The sequence below is a fragment of the Lotus japonicus genome, chromosome 1, assembly GCF_012489685.1.
Source record: "Lotus japonicus ecotype B-129 chromosome 1, LjGifu_v1.2".
NCBI classification, from domain to species: domain Eukaryota; kingdom Viridiplantae; phylum Streptophyta; class Magnoliopsida; order Fabales; family Fabaceae; genus Lotus; species Lotus japonicus.
In genome coordinates, this window is record NC_080041.1 from 27,184,803 (window position 1) to 27,206,225 (window position 21,423).

At 37.7% G+C, this 21,423-nt stretch overlaps 3 protein-coding genes across 3 annotated transcripts; all 3 read left to right on the plus strand.

The window, feature by feature from the left end:
* Window positions 1-1,180: 1,180 nt before the first annotated feature.
* LOC130731445 (replication protein A 70 kDa DNA-binding subunit C-like) lies at window positions 1,181-1,609 on the plus strand. Its single transcript, XM_057583742.1, has one exon. The coding sequence runs from the start codon at window positions 1,181-1,183 to the stop codon at window positions 1,607-1,609; it is 429 nt and encodes a 142-aa protein (XP_057439725.1).
* A 5,050-nt stretch (window positions 1,610-6,659) lies between these two features.
* Window positions 6,660-7,049, plus strand: LOC130731451 (agamous-like MADS-box protein AGL62). The gene has a single exon (XM_057583752.1). It carries the CDS (start codon window positions 6,660-6,662, stop codon window positions 7,047-7,049), a length of 390 nt encoding a protein of 129 aa, XP_057439735.1.
* A 5,893-nt stretch (window positions 7,050-12,942) lies between these two features.
* Window positions 12,943-13,467, plus strand: LOC130731458 (agamous-like MADS-box protein AGL62). Its single transcript, XM_057583762.1, has one exon. It carries the CDS (start codon window positions 12,943-12,945, stop codon window positions 13,465-13,467), a length of 525 nt encoding a protein of 174 aa, XP_057439745.1.
* The last annotated feature ends 7,956 nt before the right edge of the window (window positions 13,468-21,423 follow it).

Genomic DNA, 21,423 nt, shown 5'->3' on the forward strand with positions numbered 1-21,423 from the left:
ATAGGAAGTCTTTCGAAGGCCGTTTGGGGCTGACTTATCTTCTTGAAAACTGTATTCACAAAACTCATGGTTCTGACCATGGGATGTACTTATTCGCCGGCGGGCACTATCTCCAATTACTTTATGTTTATTATCTTTGGGTTGAGTCTTCATTATGTTAAGTCTTCTATTTGGAAAGAAAACAAAAAAAAATATTTACGCATTTTCCGCACTATTGATTTAAAGTCACTAAAGTGGCACCACCGAAATCGGGGTGTTACATTGTGGTATCAGAGCCTGGTTGAGTCTTTCGGGAGTCTTTGGGGAATAGGTCTTCTGTGCTAGGTTGTGTGACTCTGCAAAGAGTAAAAAAATTGATTGTCTGCCATGCGATTTTTCGCTTAGAATTGATTGAAGTTATTGCTTAATCATATTGTATAGTATGATAGATGCTATCTTATGATGAGTACTAACTGTTTGTCTAACTTAACAGAACATGGTGAACGCTAACCAACTAGCGGAAATGATGGCCACTATGGCCCAAGCTGTAACTGCACAAGCTAACGATAACGCTCAAAGGCGTGTTGCTAAGGAGGCACGTGATCATCACCAACGTCAAAGAGAGGTAACTCTCGACCAAAACAAGGGACTCAATGACTTTAGGAGACAAGATCCTCCTAAGTTTACTGGTGGAACTGACCCTGACAAAGCGGATCTCTGGATCCAAGAGATCGAGAAAATTTTTGGTGTACTGCAAACTGCTGAAGGTGCCAAGGTGGGCATTGCAACTTACCTGCTGCTGGGTGATGCTGAGTACTGGTGGAGAGGCACTAGGGGGATTATGGAAGCTAATCATGAGGAGATCAACTGGAACTCTTTTCGGACCGCGTTCTTGGAAAAATATTTTCCAACAAGTGCTCGGGATGAGCGGGAGGCACAATTTCTGACCCTTCGCCAAGGAGGTATGTCTGTACCAGAATTTGCTTCCAAGTTGGAATCTCTGGCGAAGCATTTCCAATTTTTCAACGATCATGTTGATGAGCGCTACATGTGTAAGCGCTTTGTTAATGGACTGAGGCCTGACATAGGGGACTCAGTGAGACCGCTAGGAATCATGCGTTTCCAGTCTTTGGTTGAGAAAGCCACAGAAGTGGAACTGATGAAGAACCGGAGGATGAACCGTGTTGGAACTGGAGGACCGATGAGGTCAGGTTCTCATACTTACCAAGGAAAGGAAAAATCTCAGCAGAAGAAGCCGTATCAACGCCCGGAGGGGGAAGGTTTTACCTCAGGATCTTACAAGCCTTTGACTGCTGTCACTCCAGGGGCAAAAAACCGATCATCACACCCAGAGGTGACCTGCTTCAGGTGTGGGAAGACTGGACATTATGCGAACGCATGTATGAACCAAGGGCCCCGATGTTTCAATTGCAACCAACCAGGGCATATGACCGTCGATTGCAGGGCACCCAAGGTTGAACCAACTGTCAACACTGCAATGGGAAAGCGTCCTGCTGCTAGAGGAAGAGTTTATATCATGGATGGGGAAGAAGTTGGAGGAGCTGATGGGGTAATTAGAGAGAAACGCAGGAACGATGATAACTTTCTAACTATTCCTGCTAATTTCTAGTATAACCTACACCTTTATTCTCGAAGCATGTGCACCACACCTAATTGCTTTTATTATTGAGCTTTGACCTTATAGTTATCACACCTATTAAGACCTTATGTGACGGTCGCTCGTGTTTTAAACTACGAAAGTTATACGAAGTTTAGAATGACATACTAAACCAAGAGAGTGGTTTTAGGAAATGAGTTTGGTGCAGGACAAGGTATTAAGACGCAAGACGGAAATTAATTTGAATAGTGACTGAGTAGGAGTTAGAGGAAAAGATCAAGGAATAATATCCGGAGCTTTTACTGAACCCTAAGTTTCGAGGACGAAACTTTCTTTTTGGAGGGTAGTAATGTAAGACCCAAGTTTTTAAGCTTAGAATAAGTGGAAGAAATTTCCATTTACGATTAGGGTTGATGTATCGTGAAGGAAAAACCTGAACAAGAGTTTATCAGAAGTAATAAATTTGTGAAGGAGAAAGTTCAGGAAAAGTCTAAGGATTATATCAAAATCGATAAAAGGTATAGCACGATCGATATACGCTTAAACCTAGGGCAGAAACCCTAACAAATAGCTAGTTTTCACTAAAAGGCACGATGGAAGCTAATTCCAAAAATCTTCAGAGAAATGTTAGAACTTCTCTTAATCCATATATAACACGCGTTTCGAGGCGAAACTCTAGGATCTACGAACGTCCGATTCCAATCATCAGAAGTTTGCCGAAACCGAAACCCTGGTATTTCAAAAACCCTAGAATCACCCGACGATGAAGACTTTTTCTATTCGGAGCTTCAGATGAAGATTCCACACGCGTACACCCATTTCTCTTGATGATTTCAATCTTTCTTCAGAAGGAAGTTTTCTATTCCGACATCCACTGCAAAAAGTAACTTATCGGGTAAAATAGTTTTACACCGACTTTGCGTTAGTCACCTAAAATACAAGGAAACCTCTGTTCAGTTTTGGAATTCTGTCGCCAAAACCTATCTTGGAATTCACGGAGAATGAAGCCGGAAAAATCTGAATCGCGAAACATTCATTTTCCCGCGTTTTTTCATCCTCTATATAGCAAGCCTCGAAAACCAAAAATCATGCTGATATTTCTTTGAAGAATTAGAAGATTCAGCGGGGTGAATATCGTGTCTAAAATACGTTGGAATCAGTAGGAAGAAATCGGGATCGCTCTTATATTTTTATCTTAACTCTATGAGTTAAATCCTCCGATATCTAAACTAATCTGTACCGGTTTACAAAATATCTATTCAACCTTATCCAATCTTTGATAAATATCTGTTCATACTTATCCAATCTTTGATAAATATCTGTTCATACTTATCCAATCTTGATAAATATCAATTCATACTTATCCGATCCTTTATAAATATCTTCCATTTCATTCCCTATATATATGTGAAGCTTGAAAACAAAAACCTCACAAACACACACACACAACCCGCGGCTTGGAGAGAAGAAGGAGGAGGAGAGTTTTTCGCCGATTCTTGCCTGATCGTTCCATAGTTCGTTGCTACACGTAGGTCTCAAGGTACTGATGCTAATCCTTACTTCTGATCGTCAATTCCGTAGCTTTTCACTATGTCTTTCTGTACTCTTAGTTTTGAGGTTTTTGCAAAACTATCCAGATAACTTCATCTTTCTATCTAAACTTATTCCCTGCGTGCCCATGAGCATGTTTAGCGGATTACATTTCGCCGATTCTCGCCGAATTGCTGCCGAGTTTCAATTCTGCTCATAATACCCATTTTTGGCTAAAGTTCCAACCTTTGGGCTTAAAACTCTCGACTGAGCTTAGCATTAGTAAGATTAGTCGTCATAATCGTCGTTGGTATCGACCCCATCTAATTTGTTTTTCGAAATTCTGATTTTGAGTTTCCGAGCTAAAAATATTGACCAAAATACCCCTGCGACAGTTTTCGATTCGATAATTTTTCTGAGAGTTTCCTTGGCCTAGATATCGCCTAAGAATACCTAGGAATCGATTTAGATCGAAGAAAAAGTTCGGAAACCCTATTTTACATAGTGGCCGAAACCTATTGCTTAGGGTACCGTGTCCAAAAATAATTTTTGGGTCTCTATGACCTGAGCCATTGCGTAGCTCTTTCGATTGTCGAAATTTTGGCGCTGGTTTCGTGTCATTCCGAGTTCTGTAGCTCGAGTTATGCTCGTTTTAGCGAACGAGGTTCTGTCGTTTATCCATGCTTAAATATTGTACTCTGAAGCTTCTTAAGCTTTGTCTAACGCTAGTTAGTATTGTTTTGACCGAATTGACTTGTTTTGATTGACGTTCGCTTCGTTTGCTCAAAGATTCGTTTGGAGGAACACTTGGAGCAGGAAAAGAGGATTGTGAAGGAGCCTTGCTTGAACACACTGGACGAGTTCGAGGTTAGGGCAACTTACTTGCTAGCTAATGCTTTGTAGGCGTCGATAAATTCGACTTGAATTATTGTTTATGCATATGAATTGTCTGGATTGAAAATGTTTTCTGAAGGCTTCGGCCGAGTGAACTGATTGAGACGTGTGTCTCCGTTTTCTGGGCTTCGGCCGACATGGGAGATTAGGATTTATCGCATTGATATGTTGATAATTGACTCGCATGCTTAATTGTTAAATGGTTAACTATAGGCTATGTGATTACTTGTTCACATGATATTTGGATTATATTGATTATATTGTGTCTTTCTATTACGCACTTGAATTGCTGACTATATTGAATATACCGTGCAATTGTGCGAATGAGTGAGGAACGTCAAGATAGTGGATAACGGGTAGTTATGCCTGACTCCTGACGAGTTTTTGGATAAAGTTTGATGGGACGGACCGAGGTTCGTACCCTATTATTGTTTTATGGATCGAGACCTTCTCAAAGGAAAATTGAGTTTGAAAATGATATTGGAAAACCCCCATTTGAAGTCACGTAAGAACTTGGGTTGTTCTGTCTAAGGCAAGAAGGGCTTTTAATGAGGCATTGTGCCCGGCCAGCTTACCTGGGAACTTCTCGGGCCATTACTTGGGTGATGATGGACCTTTTGTTTTGAGACCTTCTCCAGGGAATCATTGGAATTATGGGATCTTTGAAACTAATAGGATTAGAGACGAAACTTAAACAGTTTCATAATGAACCTCCATAATGTATTAAACAACCTCAAAACCCTTAATATAATGATAAAAGACTCAGACGAAAGTTTAGGGCTTGAACATATGTGTTTTGAAAATGAGAAGTGTCGTCGGATCCAGGTTTCTGGGGAAACCATTGTGCGTTGGCCCTTTGCTCGATGAGCAAGTTTTATTGGTTGGCCAATCCAAGGGATAAGTCGGGGAACTAGTCAGTTCTGAGTATGTTGATACTCTTTTGCTCGTTGAGCAGTTTGTTTGGTCATCGAGATGGTGAGCCATGGTAAGTTGAAAGGTCACTGAGTGCGAGCTGCATTCTTTTGCTCGTTAAGCAGTTTGGTTGGCCATCGAGACGGTGAGCCCAAGTGACTAGGAAAGTTACCAAATTCGATTAGCACTTCTTTGTTTACCTTAGGGTATTGTAGAGACAATGTACTTTAGCTAGACACGCGTACCTTGGTGAGGACGATTCGTCGTTTGGCTAACCATATTGCATTCATGCATACATTTCTTGGAAAGTGTGCTGCTTTCCGAAGGACGATCTCAGATCGGACTTCATTGGAGCGAGATGCTTCACAGGAGCGTGCAGCTTCATAGGAGCGAGATGCTTCACAGGAGTGTGCTGCTTCACAGGAGCGAGATGCTTCATAAAAGCAAGATGCTTTAGCGGAGCGAGATGCTTCGAGTCATCGTGAGGGTGACATTTTATCCGGATCATATTTTGAGCATGACATTGCATTGGCATACCATGCATTTAACTATATTTGTTGATATATTGCTTATCGAGTTTTCGAGATATAACTTATTGAATTGTTGAGATATTGAATATTGAATTGTTATTAGAAATCTGATAACATGTTATGTATATACCTTAGGGTAGACGATACAGAACTTATATGTATATATACAACCTATATATATATATACCCCTTTATTCATCACATGTTGCTGGTATTATCTATTATATTCCGTGAGTTGACCCTAGCGCCTTGGCTTTGTGTGTATGGTTGTGTTTGGGCGGTCGGCCTGCTGCCAGACGTCCAACAACTGATTCAAGATGGTTCGTCGTTCGGGGAGGATCCTGAGCGCAACGACTACTACTGAGCCTTCGACGTGGACCCGGACTTCATGCATGATCGGATGAGAGTCGATGTTAGGAGTATATTATATGGGGGATTGTTTTCACAGCTCTGATTGTCATTTCTCATTTTGGGGCAGGGAAGGTCCCCGACTATTAGCTTTTGTGTGGTTTTCTTCCAGGAGGATCACAGGGAGTTTGTCGGGCATAGGAAGTCTTTCGAAGGCCGTTTGGGACTGACTTATCTTCTTGAAAACTGTATTCACAAAACTCATGGTTCTGACCATGGGATGTACTTATTCGCCGGCGGGCACTATCTCCAATTACTTTATGTTTATTATCTTTGGGTTGAGTCTTCATTATGTTAAGTCTTCTATTTGGAAAGAAAACAAAAAAAAATATTTACGCATTTTCCGCACTATTGATTTAAAGTCACTAAAGTGGCACCACCGAAATCGGGGTGTTACACTGAGTATGCATAATCTTGCAATGAACAGCTGTCCCATATAGTGTTATTCATTCAAAATAATTATCCACCTAAATGAGCTATTCATTGGGGAATATTCATAATCTCTCAATCCAGAAATATTTTAATTCAATAAAAAGATATTCATAAAAAATTTCTATAAAATGGTCTCTTCACACCTCATTCCAAAATATGTCTGCAACTCGTCCTCTAAACTCCAAACACACTTCCTCTCTACATTTCATTCATCTTGACTCCATGTCAACCTCTGGAGAGCAAAGTCGTGACATGGAAAAATAACCAATGAGAGTAACTTGCAGGTTTCTTTTTGTAAGCGCCGCCAAGGGCTCTTCAAGAAAGCTAGCGAGCTCTGCACCCTCTGTGGTGCAGAGATGGCTATCATTGTCCAGTTCCCTAGTCTAAATTTCTTCTCATTCGGTCATCCTAGCGTTGAGGGTATTATTGAGCGGTACCTATCGCAAGGCCTTCCTCAACCTGCTGAAACCATGTTGTGCATTGAGCCTTCGCGCAACATCAACATTGGTGAGCTTAACACGCAACTATCTCAGGTCAACAACAAGTTTGACACCGAGAGGAACAACAACGACGAGCTAAACCGGCACCAAAAGGTTGCAATGACTCAAATCTCGGGTACAGGTCTGATTGAAGACATGGACATGCCACAACTTGAACATTTTAAGGAGACCCTAGAAGAACTCCAGAGGAAGGTCAGATTCTATTATGATGGAATCGTAGATGAGGGTGTTGTTATTGGAGCATGATTCCTTCGCACCACCCACGGACACCACAACCACCACCGCCATCACCCCCAAAGGAGTCTTCACCTTAGTTTTTCCACACCCCATGAAGCAAGGCCATCAGTGCTTTGGGGGCTTTAAAAAAGGAATAAAATGTAGGACCACCCTATAGGTTCTAGTGATATCATCCAATGACGTGATGCCTAATATGTGGTTTTGATTTTTTTTTTTTAGATTTAGTTTCATGCATGTTCTATTCAAATAAAGGGAATCTTACTGAAAAAAAGTTCTCTTTTTGTCATTTCTCTATAAAATTTCACTTAATTCCTTCATATGAATGTGCTTGGTCATATAAAATTATTTATGCCCTTTGAAATTATCAAGTGGAATGGGCTTAGTAAAGGTCTATTTTAAAAGCACGAAAAAATCGTAAAATATTTGATGCTGACTCTTTCACACTATGTTGTGCTTAAGAGTCAAATCATTTTCGAGAAGGTTTGATTATGCAAAAACTAGTTAATGTACGTAATTAAAATTAATATTGAATATTTTGTTCGAAGATTTTCCACAATTATGAAGTAAATCATATTAAAGCATCTTCTATATCTATATATATATGTAAAGCACACTTGAGTTTTTTCATTAAATACAAAAGCAAAACTTAAGTGTTGCATTGTATTAAAAGCAGCAAAACAAACAAAAAACTTTGTAATAAATATGTTAAACAATAATAAACTTAAAATTGAAAATATATATATTGTAAAAAACTATTCAACTACTTACAATAAATAACAACATCCATAAACTTAAAATTTACTTGAGTTTTGTATATCACAAATATTAAAAATAAATTCAATAAGAAAATAATATTTATTAACAAATAATTTTGGGAAGAAAGAGACAAAAATATTTCAACATTAAACTTTTGTTAGCACACTTTTCATAAATTTTCAACAGAAAGTACTACTTTCTTGGCCAAAACATGAAAGAAAGAGATAAATACCACTTTATAAAAGTCTTTTTTCTTTTATAAAAGATTTTACACAAACACAGACTAAATTATTCAACTCTAATTATATATTTTCATACTTTTGCTTATTATTGAGAGTGCATTACTATTGAAACATTTTTTTTTTTGAAAAATAAAGGATTGTATTATTATCCACAAAAAAAAAAAAAAGACCTTGAGGACAGAACCCCCAAAGCCGGAAAATGAGGCAGACAAGGCACGCACGGACCGCTCGAAGGGAAAACCCAAAAAAGAATAACCATCCCCCACAGGGAACCCAAAAAACAACCCCACGGGCTATCAGCAGAGCTATATAAGCAATAACCAAGGCCAAAAAACGTGAAACACCAAATGAGGCACAAAACCAGCCTAAGATTCAAGGCACGAAATGTTCCTCAAAAACCTTTTCGAGACCCTGTATAGCCTCGATGTCGCTCCCTTCAAACACCATACCCACAACCTTGCCGAGAAGCCACGCCTTCTTTGCTCGCGTGAAGAAACGCCCCCTGCTAACAGTTCCCAAATCCGGCACTGACGAAGAAGCCAATGGATTGACCAAAGCAGAGCCCTCAGCCAATAACAAAGAATCATCCAACTCACAAGTTCCTGGAATAAGTGACGAAGATCCCCCATCCTCCAAAACTGAGTCTCTAGCTTTAATTTTCCTAGGCCTCCCTCGAGAACGAGATGCAGAACCATTAAGGCCGCATCCCCTGGCCTTCTTAGGACGACCCCGTCGCTTAGGAACACAAGAGCCCCCAACCACAACAGCATCAGGATCCACAACTGGAAAATCAACCCCAGAATGGCATCCACCAGCAACAAGGGGAGGGACCAAGCAAACCTCATTCAACCCCTCCGACGTACAAATAACACCACCATCCAATACAGAACCAGTAAGCACCTGGAAAAGATCTTCCAGAGCAAAAGCCTCCAGCATCCAAGCACTCCTCAATACTCCTAAATTGAAATCGATCATGGCGAGACGCAGCTGATCAAGGCACAAAACAAAAGACCCTGTCCTAATCGCTACATCCACCCGCAATGGAAACAAGAAAGAGCCAGCCACAACCAAGGAAGGAGAACAGTGCTGCCCCAAGAAAGGAACAAGGCTATCATAATCTAAATTACCGAGCACACAACTGACATCTTCACCGTCACCAGCTAAAACCACAGCGTCCTCTGACCATCTTTCCTTGACCATGACCTCAGGAAAAAGACAGTCGTCCAAGACTCTACTGCCCTCTTCATAAGCAAACTGAAGCTCCAAAACCCTCTCACCAGAACAGATCTCAGGAAACAAAGAAGCAACCGGCATCCTCTCTGTCTCCACACCACCAAGACAGCATCCTGAGAACAGACACTCTTCCCCCGGCGAAAGAACAAAAGCGCTTTGTTCACCTTGCTTACCGACAACAACATCCCGCCAAGAGAAAGTGGAAGGAAAAATCCTGGCACCCTTCTTAACACCCAATTGAGAAGAAGACAAATTCCTTACCTGGGATGGAGCTAAATCAACAGAGTCCCAATTGTGATTCAGTGAGCCTCTTTTTGAGGGGAACCTGGCCATCACCACCGAGAGAGAAGCACCACCAACCTTAACCCCATTGAGTCGTACAATAGCCCTCTCAGCATGCCTCCTTGATATAAAATCAACAAACCCAAACCTAAATCTCCTTCCAGCCTTGCGTTGTCGTTGAACAAAAAGCTTCCCAATCGGACCGATCTGGGAGAACAACTGTCTGATTTGAGAGTAACCCACCAGCTCTGTAATTCCGTCAATGAAGAGAGTGTTCCGAACGAGCAAGGATGACTCACTCCTTCGCACCGTTTCATCTCCTTCCCCCTCCTCGCCGTTGTCTTCCGCCTCGCCGTCCTCTGAATCAAAACTCCGGCCTCCTTGCAACTCATCGTGACCTGAAGATAGTGATTGCTTCGAAAGAGATTGAGAAACCCTAAGAGAGAAAGTTCCTCTCGAGCGGCACATTGGAAAAAAATTTACTATTGAAACATATTATCACCAAATGAACTGAAAATAATTTCTATTAAAGCACAACATAAAGCATGTGCTTTAATATACTAAAACATTAGTGTACATTAGTGTACATTTCATTACATTTATCATATTCTTAATTATCTACTATTGAATAAATTTTTTTATATTACATATATTATTGTTACAAATAATAGACACATAACTTTATACAAACCCGTGCGTTACCCGTGCAACGCACAGGTTTAATTTCTAGTATAATATGAATTTGCAATCATGTCATGCCTATTCAGAAGTGCCATTTTAAATTTATTTACAATTTTTATTGATTTGCGTTTTTCAATTGAACACTGAAGTATTGAAGCGTTTTTTTTTTAATTTACATCAATTTTTAAATTTTTTTTTTCTCTCTCTCTCTCTAGTTTTAACACATTATAAAACTATGTGAACCGCGTATACCAATGAGTTATCCGCAAGGTGGAGGAGATGGATACGAAGATAAGAATAGATATCAAATGTCCACCATAAAAATATCCAAATACTTATATTTTTAATTAAATATAATGTATATATCATGATATTTCTATCTCTTGAAATAACTATATATTATAATTTTAATTTGTAAACATTTTTTAGAGTAAAACCATAATTATTAAATGAATTTGACAAATATCATCAACACAAGGAAATCATGTCCGAGCTTGAAATTCACATTGTTATGGGGATAGCTCTCCTAGTTTTGTTTTATTCCCAAGATTCGAACCCGCTAATTAATTGTATTGTATATAAAATTTATAATATATAATATTCATAAGATAGTTTTCTTTATTATAAAAATTAATTATCATTATATGTATGATCAAACTATTAGTCGTTATATTTCATAAATTAAATAAAAATGTTTGAACTTGTCTTGAACCTAGAGGCTTGTTGTATCATTTTGTTGTATCTATGACTTTTACTGAGTTGTTTCATAGCAGCCCTAGCTATCTTATGCGAGTGGGCTATGTGATTTATTGTTACATGTGTTACATTATAGTGGGTTGTCCGATATTCCCTTATCTTGAATGAAGATTTTTCTCATTGCTTTTTATAATTTCAATGAAATGTTTGCTTTAGAAAATAAAAATATAAATTATTGGGGATGTATCACATGAGAAATATTATTTTATATAAATATATTAGGAATAAACCACGATCTTTAAATATAATCATGAAGGGTCGTGATTAAAAGATAAATTTTTTTAGAAAGTTAACGATATATATATATATAGCAAAAAGGAGAGAGCACTCTCAAGCGGAAAAAATAGTAAAATAGTTTATGTTGAATATTTCAAACAATGTTGTGCTTAAGAGTCAAATCAAGTGCAAAAACTCTTTCATGTACGTAATTAAAATTAATACTAAATATTTTGTTCGAAGATTTTCCTCAATTATGAAATAAATCATATTAAAGCATATAGTATGATAATTTGCAATCGTGTCATCACTATTCATAAGTGCCACTTTAAATTTATTTATAATTTTTATTGATTTATGTTTTTCAATCGAATGTTGAAATTTATTGAAGCGTTTTTTTTGTTTATATTATACATCAAATTTTAAATTTCTCTCTCTCTCTCTCTCACATTATAAACATTTTTTAGAGTGAAATCATAATTATAAAATTAATTTGACAAATATCATCAACACAAGGCAATCATGTCCGAGCTTGAAATCCACATCATTATGGGGATAGCTCTCCCTAGTTTTTTTTATTCCCAAGATTCGAATGCGCTAATTAGTTGTATTGTATATAATATTTATAAAATATAATATTCACAAGATAGTTTTCTTTATTATACAAATTGATTATCATTATATGCATGATCAAACTATTAGTTGTTTTATTTAATAAATTGAATAAAATATTTAAACCACATTTTACATGAAGCTTTAATGGGGAATATATGCATTGTCGTTTTTCAAATTTTAACTTGTCTTGAACCTAGAGGCTTGTTGGATATTGTATTATTTTCTTGAATCTATGACTTTTACTGAGTTGTTCCATTGCAACACTAGATATCTTATGTGAGTGGGTTAAGTGTTTTATTGTCACAACTTATATGTGTTGCATTATAGTGGTTTTTTCAGTATTCCCTTTTCTTGTGTGAGGATTTTTCTCATGACTTTTTATGATTTCAATAAATAAAATTTCTTGAGAAAAGAAAAATATGCATAATTGAGATTTATCATAAGAGGAATTTTATTTTATATGAAAATATTAGGAATAAATCATTATCTTTAAATCTAATCATGATGTGTCGTGATTGAAAGATAATTAAAATGTCACATGACTAATTTATTTCAAAGATTGATTATCTTAAAAATATGGCTTATTCATTTTTAAATTATAGTATAAATATAATTCGTTTATAGACTAATTTAATAATTTTTTTAACCGTAGATGTATCATTAACTATTTTGATTTATTTTCTATAATAGTTTTTAAGTTTAATAATCTTATACATGTAAATAACTTGTGGATAAGTTTTACACATACAATTAATTATACCATTAATCTATTTTTTACATAATAGTTAAATAAATATATAAAATAACCTAATGAAAAAAATATTAATAAATCACGGATTATTGGGATAATTCTTATCCACCATTGCTGAGTAAGCAGAATCTTGCAATGAACAATTTTCCTCTATAGTGTTATTCCTTCAAAATGATTATCCTATCAAATGAGTTATTCATTGGGTGATATTCATTATCTCTCAATCCAGAAATATTTTAATGTAATGAAAAGATATGCATAAAAAATTCATATAAATTGGTCTCTTCACACCTCTTTCCAAAATGTGTCTTCAACTTGCCCTCTAAACCCTTAACGCATTTTCTCTCTTCATTTCATTCATCTTGTGTCCATGTCAACCTCTGGAGAGCAAAGTCGTGACCTGAAAAAAATAACCAATGAGAATAACTTGCAGGTTTCTTTTTGTAAGCGCCGCCAAGCGCTCTTCAAGAAAGCTAGCAAGCTCTGCACCCTCTATGGTGTAGAGATGGCTATCATTGTCTTGTCTCCTAGCCAAAATTTCTTCTCATTCGGTCATCCTAGCGTTGAGGATGTTATTGAGCGGTACCTACCGCATGACCTTCCTCAACCGGCTCAAACCATGTTGTGCATTGAAGCTCCGCGCAACGTCAACGTGGGGGAGCTTAACGCACAACTGTCTCGGGTCAACAACAAGTTTGACTCCGAGATGAAGAAAAACGAGAAGCTAAATCGCCTCCATAAGGTTGCACTAACTCAGATCTCAGGTGCAGGTCATATTGAAGACATGGACATGCCTCAACTTGAACATTTTAAGGCGGCCTTAGAAGAACTCCGGAGGAAGATCAAATGCTATTATGATGGAATCGTAGATGAGGGTGCTGTTACTGGAGCATGATTCCTTCCCACCACCACCGACACCACAACCGCCGCCGCCATTTGTGGTTTTGATTTTTTTTTTAGATTTAGTTTCATGCATGTTCGATTCAAATAAAGGGAATCTTACTGAAAAAACTATCTTTTTGTCATTTCTCTCTAAAATTTCCCTTACTTCCTTCATATGAATGAGCTTGCTCGTATAAAAATATTTATGCATTTCGAAATTATCAAGTGGAATGGGCTGAGTAAAGGTCTATTCTAAAAGCACGAAAAAATAGTAAAATATTTGATGATGACTCTTTCACACGATGTTGTGCTTAAGAGTCAAATTATTTTCGAGAAGGTTTGATTATGCAAAAACTAGTTAATGTACGTAGTTAAAATTAATATTGAATATGAAATAAATCATATTAAAGCATATTCTATAAATTTGCAATCATGTCATGACTATTTAGAAGTGCCACTTTAAATTTAATTACAATTTTTATTGAATATATAAATTAATTTCTTTAATTCTTTAATATATTATATCAAAGATTGATTATTGCTAAATATTATTTATTCGTTTTTAAATTATAGTATAAATATAATTACAATTATAGACTAATTTATTGATTTTTTTAACCTTAGATGTATCATTATCTATTTAGAGTTAATTCCTATAATAGTTTTTAAGTTTTATAATAGTTAATTCCTATAAATAACTTGTTGATAAGTTTTACACGTACAATTAATTATACTATTTGACTATTTTTATACATTATAGTTGACTAAATAAAAAAAAGCAGATAAAAAAAATTGAATATACGTATAAAATGAAGAACATATTTAATTCTGTCATTAGAAAATTTAGTAAATCATGGATTATTGGGATAATTCTTATCCAACATTGCTGAGTAAGCATTATCTTGCAATGAACAACTGTCCCATATAGTGTTTTTCATTCAAAATAATTATCCACCTAAATGAGCTATTCATTGGGGGATATTCATAATCTCTCAATCCAGATATATTTTAATTCAATAAAAAGATATTCATAAAAAATTCCTATAAAATGGTCTCTTCACACCTCATTCCAAAATATGTCTGCAACTCGTCCTCTAAACTCCAAACACACTTTCTCCCTACATTTCATTCATCTTGACTCCATGTCAACCTCTGGAGAGAAAATTCGTGACATGGAAAAATAACCAATGAGAGTAACTTGCAGGTTTCTTTTTGTAAGCGCCGCCAAGGGCTCTTCAAGAAAGCTAGCAAGCTCTGCACCCTCTGTGGTGTAGAGATGGCAATCATTGTCCAGTCCCCTAGTCTAAATTTCTTCTCATTCAGCCATCCTAGCGTTGAGGGTATTATTGAGCGGTACCTATCGCAAGGCCTTCCTCAACCTGCTGAAACCATGTTTTGCATTGAGCCTTCGCGCAACATCAACATTGGTGAGTTTAATACGCAACTATCTCAGGTCAACAACAAGTTTGACACCGAGATGAACAACAACGAGGAGCTAAACCGGCTCCAAAAGGTTGCAATGACTCAAATCTCGGGTACAGGTCTGAGTGAAGACTTGGACATGCCACAACTTGATCATTTTAAGGCGACCCTAGAAGAACTCCAGAGGAAGGTCTGCTGAAACCATGTTGTGCATTTAGGCTTCGCGCAACGCTACCTTGGGTGAGCTTAACATGGAACTGTCTCGGATCAACAACAACTTTGACACGAAGAGGAAGAACAACAAAGAGCTAAATCGCATCCACCAAGGCTGCCCAAACTTAGATCCTAGGGATAGGGTTCATTGAAAACATGGACCGACCTCACCTTGAACATTTTAAGCTAGTCCTAAATAAACTCAAGAAGAGGTTCAGATTCTATTGTTATGGGCTCATAGATGAGGGTGTTGTTGGTGGACTCTCGATGGCATGATTCCTCCCCACCACCCATCGACAACACAACCACCGCTGCCATCACCCACTTAGGATTCTTTTCTCTAGGCTTTTCACACCCCATAAAGCAAGGTCATCAGTGCTTTGGAGGCCTTAAAAAAGGAATAAAATGTAGGACCACCCTATCGGTTCTAAAGAGATCATCAAATGATGTGATGCCTTATTTGTGGTTAAGATTTTTTTTATTTAGTTTCATGCATGTTCTATTCAAATAAAGTGCATCTTACTGCAAAAAAGTTCTCTTTTTGTCATTTATCTCTAAAATTTATAATTCTTTCATATGAATGAGCTTGGTCGTATTAAATTATTTATGCACTTTGAAATTATTAAGTGGAATGGGCTGAGTAAAGGTCTGTTCTAAAAGTAGGAAAAAATAGTAAAATAGTTTATGTTGAATATTTCAAACAATGTTGTGCTTAAGAGTCAAATCAAGTGCAAAAACTATTTCATGTACGTAATTAAAATTAATATTGAATATTTTATTCGAAGATTTTCCACAATTATGAAATAAATCATATTAAAGCATATAGGATGATAATTTGCAATCGTGTCATGACTATTCATAAATGCCACTTTAAATTTATTTATAATTTTTATTGATTTACGTTTTTCAATCAAACACAGAAATCTATGAAGCGTTTTTTTATTTTTTTATATTTTACATCGAATTTTTAAATTTATTCCTCTCTCTTTAATTAAAACACATTATAAAACTATGTGAACTACGTATACAAAATATGTTATCCGCAAGGTGGAGGAGATGAATACGAAGATAAGAATATATATATATATATATATATATATATATATATATAATATATATGTCCACTGTAAAGATATCCAAGTACCCATTTTTTTACAAAATATAATGTTTATATTATAATATTTCTATCTCTTGAAAAAAACTATATATTATAATTTTAATTTATAATTTTTTTTTACAGTGAAACAATAATTATTAAATTAATTGACAAATATCATCAACACAAGGCAATCATGTCCGAGCTTGAATTTCGCATCATTTGGGGATAGCTCTCCTAGTTTTTTTATTCCTCAGGTTCGAACTCTAACTAATTGTATTGTATATAAACTTTATAATATATAATATTCACAAGATAATTTTATTTATTATACAAATTAATTATCATTATATGTATGATCAAACTATTAGCTGGTTTATTTAATAAATTGAATAAAAATATTTAAACTACATTTAAATGAGGCTTTAATGCGATGTATGTGCATTGTCATTTTTTAAATTTGAACTTGTCTTGAACCTAGAGGATTGTGGGATGTTGTATCATTTTGTTGTATCAATGACTTTTACTGAGTTATTCCATAGCAACCCCAACTATCGTCTGTGAGCGGCCTAAGTGATTTTTTGTTACATGTTGTTCTGGGAATGAACATTAAAGGAAGGTATAGTACCTAGAGAGTGGAAGAATGTGCTAGAGAGAGAGAGTGCTGAATTTCATGTGCTATTTTATCAAATGAGCCAAAAGTCCCTTACAATTGGTAACTACCTCCTATTTATAGAGCTTGGGCACTACCTATTGGGCCAATTGGGCCTCCGAAGTTGAGGCCCAACTTAAGGCCAGGCTCTCGCCCTGGGACGGGCTGAACCCTGGGCGTTGCCCCTCTAGGGGCTCGCCCAGTCCACAAGTCCACAAGACACCGAGCTCGAAGTATGAGAGCTAAGTGTGTCTTTTAAATGCTCTTACATGCATCCTATGGCGTGCTGAAATCTAAGCTGCCAACATGGCTTGAGGAAAAAAGAGGAAAACTACGTCGCCGACATGGCGTAAGCAAAGGAAATAAGCATCTTTAGTCGCCCAGTCCACTGGTCTTGGCGAGCAACCCAAACTGGCAAGTCCACAGGTCCACAGGCGGCGGGAACGATTGCTTTGTACGGACGATTAGTTGGAGTCGGCGGGCTAGGTGGTCGGCGTTAACCATGCACTGATCATCTAAGTGTCGGTTGGCGATGCCCTTGGCTGGCGGCTAAACTTTCATTGGCGACATTGCTTGTTAGGCGATGGCGTTTAGTCTTCATGGTGACGAGGTGTTTGGATTTCACGGTGGCGAGGCCTTTCGCGCCTGCCCTTATTTCAAAAACCTTTTAAATCTCTAACTGCTCCATGTGATACGTCAGTTACGTTATGAAGGTGCGAAAAACACTAGAAAGGGGGGTTTGAATAGAGTTTTTGAATCTCGGGTATACTTTTAAGCTTTTTCAAAACTCAAAGATAAAAACTAAGTGCTGAATAATAGGAAGTAAAGCACACGAGTATTTTATCCTGGTTCACTTGAGATAAAAGCTCAAGCTAATCCAGTCCACCTGTGAAGGTGATTTCTTCCTTCTTCTTATGAAGGCAATCCACTAAAATCAATGAGTGTTACAACTGCACTTTGCAACCTGCTAAGTGACTAACAATACACTGATTTTCTCACTAGTATCCTCTTAAGAAGCTGATCTACCGATCCTCTTAAGACTAGCTAAATACTGAATCAGCCTTGATTCAGTCCTCTCAAGATCCGACCAACCTTGGTCTCTTGATGAACTTTACAAAATGTGTAAAAGGTTTCGGGTTTACAAAAAGTGCTTCTAACAAGCGAATAGTAAACTCAGAAGTTTAAGAACAGTGAAGAAATAATGCTAAGAGAATGGTTCGTATGTGTTGAATATTTTCAGCAAAGTTTCTCAGCCTCTTTCTTCTTTCTTCAGCCATTATATACTCCAAGACTTGTGATGTAGCCGTTGCTAGGGTTTTATCCGTTGGAGTGGCAATTCTGTAATATCAGACTGCTAGGCTGTACAAGGTAGGTGGCGGACAGACTGAGATTTGTACGACGTTGTACTATGATAATGACCTGTCTTTTCACCAGTTGACTTGAGATGAAGGAGCTTAAGATGAACGTTGATGAAGCTTCTGATCATCGTCAGATTGGAGCTTGGATTCCTCTGACCGTGCAACTTCTGCTTCTGAACAAGTTCCTCAGAACTTCTGATCGTCAGAGCTAGAATAGCTTGGGTCTTCAGAACCAACTTCTTGTAAGTCTTCAGAACTTGAGTCTTCTGCTTCTGGACCGTTCCACTGGAACATCTGGTCTTCAGAACTTCTGACTTGAGTTCTTCAGATCTTCTTGAGAGCTTCCATCTTCAGAACTTCTGAAGTATTTGCCACTGTTCAGAACGAATGTAACACCCCGATTTCCAGGTGTCACTTTAATAACCAAAAATAAACTTTACGCGGAAAACAGGTAATTTTTTTTTTTTTTTTGATTGTTTCCTTTTAATAAAAGCAATAAAGAAATAAAGACAAAGCCCAACAACTAAACTAACCGATAAACAACATATACAAAGGTACAGCCTCTGCTGCACTATCCCGTCACGCGCACACGCAGTGACTCCAAGGTAGCGTGCCCGTAGGCGAATATATACAAACCAGAACTGTACGCAAAAGCATCAAATATACCACTATCCAAGAGAAAGTCGGCCTCAAAATGGCCTCAACCCAAGACCCCTATAGTCCGACAGACTCTCTGTGATCCTCAGCAAGAGAACCACACAAAAAGCCATATATCGGGAACCTACCCGGTCCCAAAAGTAAGACGAATCAGAGCTATGACAGTGACAACCAACTCAAAAGACTCTAACCACCCATATCCCACACTACTATTATCGACTCTCCCTCGATCAGCCATGAAGTCCGGGTCCTCGTCGAAAGCTTCAGTAATAGACATTTCGCTCCGGGTATTTCCCGCACAACGAATCATCACGAACCGGCTGACAGACGCATGGCAGCAGGCCGACCGCCCAAACACAAACATACAAACAAAGCCAAGGTGCTAGGGTCAACTTACAAAATACAATAGATATACAATCAACATGCGATAAAGGGGGTATATATATATGTTGTATATATACATATAAGTTATGTATTGTATCAACTCCCTAATACAATTCAATCATCAAAACACATAACGATGTTTATCAACATCAAATCATCAATATCTCAACAGATATAGTTAGAGTGCATGATATGTCAATGCAACGTCAATTAAGAAGGTTCCGGAAGAAATAGGCTGGGCACGATCGAGTCGGTCCTAGCACTAGCATTGTGCCGACCATAACCCTCGGGTGTCACTTACAACCTTGACATAGTCGGATCAGTCCTAACCCTGCGGGTCGACTTTTCCCTCCAACGAATGCCCGAGTTACCCGAAGGCATGCTGTACCCGAAGGTATATACTGTACCCGAAGGTATATAGATATACTGTACCCGAAGGTATATACTGTACCCGAAGGTATATAGATATACTGTACCCGAAGGTATATAGATATACTGTACCCGAAGGTATATACTGTACCCGAAAAACTACGTTTTGCTGTGATGCTCAGACGACAAAACTTCCAACAGAAGAAAGATTGGAAATGTCGAAACAAGTCTGGCAACACGGACGAAATCTTCGTTAGAAGTCCCGAATAGAAAAAGTCTTCATCCTTCGCTCAAAACTAAGGTTTCGAAGCAAAGAAATTAGCGTCGGCGGACATCCGAAAAGTAAATACTGTCGTGCGTACAGTCCAGAGTTCCGAAATGAAATGCTGGTCGAAGGAAAAATAAAGAGAATCTTTAAATTTTCCAAGAATTCGAAATATCGCCTAAACATTGCTTTAAAAGCGAAATTAGCCTATTCTGGACATGCTCGCCATAAGGCAGGTGTGCAGACGACTCGCACTAGCTCCGAAAGAAACAACGCCACATTCCTCGAGCAATTCCTGAACTTTCTTCTTCATTAATCTTTCTCAAATATCAAACTCCTGTCACACTTACACTGATTCCACGCGTGAGTCGGAAATTAACTTGTTCCGAAAATCCGGGTCTTACAATACTCCCCTCCAAAAAGAAAGTTTCGTCCTCGAAACTCAGAGTTCTGAGAAAATTCCGGAATACAGTTCCTTGATCTGGTCTTCCAATTCCCATGTAGCATTGCCCGTGTCATTGTTCCTCATAACCTTTACTTAAGCAAGCTGTTTTCCCCTTAACTGTTTCACTCTTCTATCCCCACTGCTAACTGTCGGTGTCTCAAAAGACAAACCATCATTCAACTTCATGTCGTCTGGCTCGATCACTTGCGTCGGATCTCTGCTTGAAATGATACCGGTTGGCACTCCGTGCAGTCGCTCAATCTTAGCCACTTGTTTTTTTTTTACTGTCGGTCATCCGAAATCCTTCTTAAACTCGGTGCCTCTCTGTCATCTCAAAGTAGATACTCAACTTGTCCTCGTGATCTTCATCTACAGTCCAAAACTCCACTTGTTCGTTCGATAACTCCTAGACGAATCCTCCCCCTTGGAAACCGCTAGTCCATTAAAACACCTCTAACTTCGTAACTATCTTTACACACACCAAGAAATCACACTTCTACTTAGTCACTATTCGAATTAAAGCTCGACTTATGTCCTTATTTCTTGTCCTTCACTAATCTTATCCCCTTCAACATCAATTTATCAACAACTTATAAGATAATCCTCCTCTTAATACCTAACAATCCATTATTATCGTCTTCTTCCTCAAAACTTCCCTCACTCAAACCTATTCACACTTACTGAAATCCCTAACACTTCGCACAAATCGAGACTTATCCTCTAGAAGATTAAATCATAACTATACCTCAAGGGACTTAACTAGCCATTTTATCATCCGATCCTTCAACATTCTGAGATTTAACTGTTATCGTAGCCGCTAACACCACTAAATCTCTTATGTGTACATGAATCTCAGCTCACTAGGTCAACCTTAGCCCTAGGATTCTCATTCAACTTTAGTAAAATTCACTTGTTACCCGTAATATGCATCATCAAAATCCATAACAAAGTCCCATTGACTCTTATACTCTACGAAACTCGTCAAAATATAACAACCTCAGGTATTCATCTTAATACTAACACCTTCCTTTTTGTGACTCAATCACCATCTCGTCAATCAACTTCTTAATCTCTCAATCAAATTCTGACAACCTTCGAGTCTTACACA

Coding starts and splice junctions, on each gene's coding strand:
- LOC130731445 (XM_057583742.1), top strand. CDS start 1,181: ATGAGGTCAGGTTCTCATACTTACCAAGGAAAGGAAAAATCTCAGCAG.
- LOC130731451 (XM_057583752.1), top strand. CDS start 6,660: ATGGCTATCATTGTCCAGTTCCCTAGTCTAAATTTCTTCTCATTCGGT.
- LOC130731458 (XM_057583762.1), top strand. CDS start 12,943: ATGTCAACCTCTGGAGAGCAAAGTCGTGACCTGAAAAAAATAACCAAT.